This window comes from Squalius cephalus (assembly GCF_949319135.1).
Source record: "Squalius cephalus genome assembly, chromosome: 23".
Taxonomy (NCBI): domain Eukaryota; kingdom Metazoa; phylum Chordata; class Actinopteri; order Cypriniformes; family Leuciscidae; genus Squalius; species Squalius cephalus.
In genome coordinates, this window is record NC_137144.1 from 31,968,255 (window position 1) to 31,970,754 (window position 2,500).

Consider the following 2,500-nt stretch of genomic DNA (forward strand, 5'->3'; position numbering starts at 1 on the left):
CTCTAGGCTGTAGTGAGTGTTTTAGTGCATGCTGAAATGAACAGACGTTGGTATTGGTCTGGACGGCTCCAGGTATCCCATCATGCATCATGTCTGGAGGCTCCAGGCTCCAGTTAAGTGCCTCTCTGAAGAGCATTAGGAAAGCATTCAGACGCGATGAGAGCCGGGAGAAACACTGGGAACTGCAAGCTGGCAGTTTCTCATTCCACAGATCCGCATGTCTGGAGGAGCAATTAGTGTTACAAATTATCTTTACCACCTGCCTAGCAACCGCCTAGCAACACCCCAGAACAGGGATGAGCAACTTCGGTCCTGGAGGGCCACTGTCCTACAGAGTTTAGCTCCAACCCTAATCAAACACACCTGAACAAGCTAATCAAGGTCCTCAGGATTACTAGAAAATTACAGGCAGCTAAACTCTGTAGGACAGTGGCCCTCCAGGACCGAAGCTGCCCATCCCTGCCCCAGAATATCCTGAGCCCTCATAGCAACGCCTTGGTAACTGTGAAGCACACAGCAGCTTCTGTGTGTCTGTGTGTGTGTGTGTGTGTGAGTGTGTGTGAGTGTGTGTGTGTGTGTGTGTGTGTGTGTGTGTGTGTGTGTGTGTGAGTGTGTGTGAGTGTGTGTGTGTGTGTGTGTGTGTGTGTGTGTGTGTGAGAGAGCATGTTTCTGATGGTCAGCATCTCCTCCAGAGCCGACGCGGATCCTCCGGCCTCCGGAGTACAGGGTGGTCCAGAGGAACAGGGACGTTGTGTTCGAGTGTAAGGTGAAGCACGACCCGTCTCTCATTCCCAGCACCAGCTGGCTCAGAGATGGAGGAGAGCTGCCCGAAGACGACAGGTGTGTGTGACTCTTCATCATCACTGCATCACATCAGTCTCTGGGTCTAATCGATACTTTCAAGGTCAAACTGACCACAATTGGATTCAATACCTCATATTTGTAATATGAATTTTGTATGCAAATTGCCCTTACCCTAACATTTCCATTGCAAATCCATCTCGTAGTATTTCCCCATAATGAGCAGAGAAATGCTAAACACACTTGCAGATCTTTCCAGCGCTTCGACGTCCTTCTTCACTTCTTCACTCACGCCTTTACTCATGACTCATGAAGGGAACATATCATGACAATCTGAGTTTCTCCGTGTGTCAGTGCTGTAATCGGGTCCCGGTGCTTCTACCGACCCAGAAAACATGAAAAGTGAAACCCAGTAACTGTGTTCTGGTGAGTCTTTCTCTGCAAGCGTGTTTTAAAATAAGCCGGTCAGATTTCGCTCTCCTTCTGACGTATGAAGAGGATCTTATTATAATATTATCGGCCCTTAATCTGCACGTTTACACACACCAGCCGACATTTGGTTCCACACGCGCCAACAGAGACCAGTTCTAACGCACTGATGAAGATCCAGCAGAGCCTGAAGCTGTTCTGTGGTTGAGCACAGACGAGCACTGAACACTATTGACCAGAACATGTCACCGCTGTCTTATAAAGACCTCAGGAACTGTGGACACTTGTGGAGAAGTTAAACATGATGATGAGATGATCAGTGTAACTCCACAACAACTACAGAAATGTCTCCACTAACATTCAGAAGCTCTTCCTGAGTCTCTCCGTAAGGCTGCACTCGCTACTGGTTATTCTGGGATTCTGGATGAGGGAGATTGGCCTGTTCTGTTATTGCCGGAGTTTCTGAAGCTCGTGTAAAGACTCCGCCCTCTTCTGAACGGAGGCGGAGCTAAAGCTCATTTGCATTTAAAGGGACACACAAAAACCACGCGTTTTTGCTCACACACAAATTTGACAAGCTATAATAAATGATCTGATATTTTGAGCTGAAATTTCACAGACGCATTCTGGGGACGCCAGAGATTAATATCACATCTGGTGAAAAGGGGCATACTGTGTCACCTTTAAATTGAGATTTGAGTCTGATTTGTGTGTGTGATCACAGGTTTCGTGCGCACTTGGACAGTCTGACCATCACAGGAGTGATAGAGAGCGACGCAGGGACGTACACGTGTGTCACGAACACCTCTCTGGACCAGGACTCGGCCAGCGCTCGGCTCACGGTGGTCGGTGAGTGTCCCGGTGTTCTCCGTGTAATAGTCAACTCTCCTTTATTTATACAGTGCTTTTACAACACACAGTGTTTCAGAGCAGCTTTAGAAAAAGTGTATGATTAAGATTCAGGCAACATCACAGGTCAGAGGTCAGATTGGATTGGAACATTCAGAATATTATTATCTATAATCCCCGTCCCTCTCCGGACTGATCCGTGTGACGCTCTCCTGCAGAAACCAGGGATTTTAGTGACAGAAAACCACTAGTGTGAGTCTTGTTCGTGTGTGACTGTCTGTAAACTAACACACTTCTTCCTCACTCCCTGACCCCACCCACTCAGAGGCTCCGCCCACTCCTGCTCCGGTCTACGGTAAACACACACCGTGCCGCACCGCATCCCATAATGCCTCAGGGCGTGTGTGTGTGTGGAATGGAG

The 2,500-nt window shown here is 48.3% G+C and overlaps 1 protein-coding gene across 5 annotated transcripts in view; it reads left to right on the plus strand.

The window, feature by feature from the left end:
• The window catches only part of nrcamb (neuronal cell adhesion molecule b), a 76,685-nt gene that overhangs the window by 59,734 nt on the left and 14,451 nt on the right, over nt 1-2,500 (plus strand). For 3 of the 5 annotated variants that reach the window (XM_079859628.1, XM_079859629.1, XM_079859630.1), the window contains 2 exons: nt 693-840; nt 1,955-2,079. In XM_079859628.1, coding sequence (XP_079715754.1) covers nt 693-840; nt 1,955-2,079 — 273 coding nt within the window. Of the gene's footprint in view, nt 1-692; nt 841-1,954; nt 2,080-2,404; nt 2,435-2,500 lie in introns of all 5 variants that reach the window. The other 2 variants (XM_079859627.1, XM_079859631.1) reach the window with 1 other exon arrangement.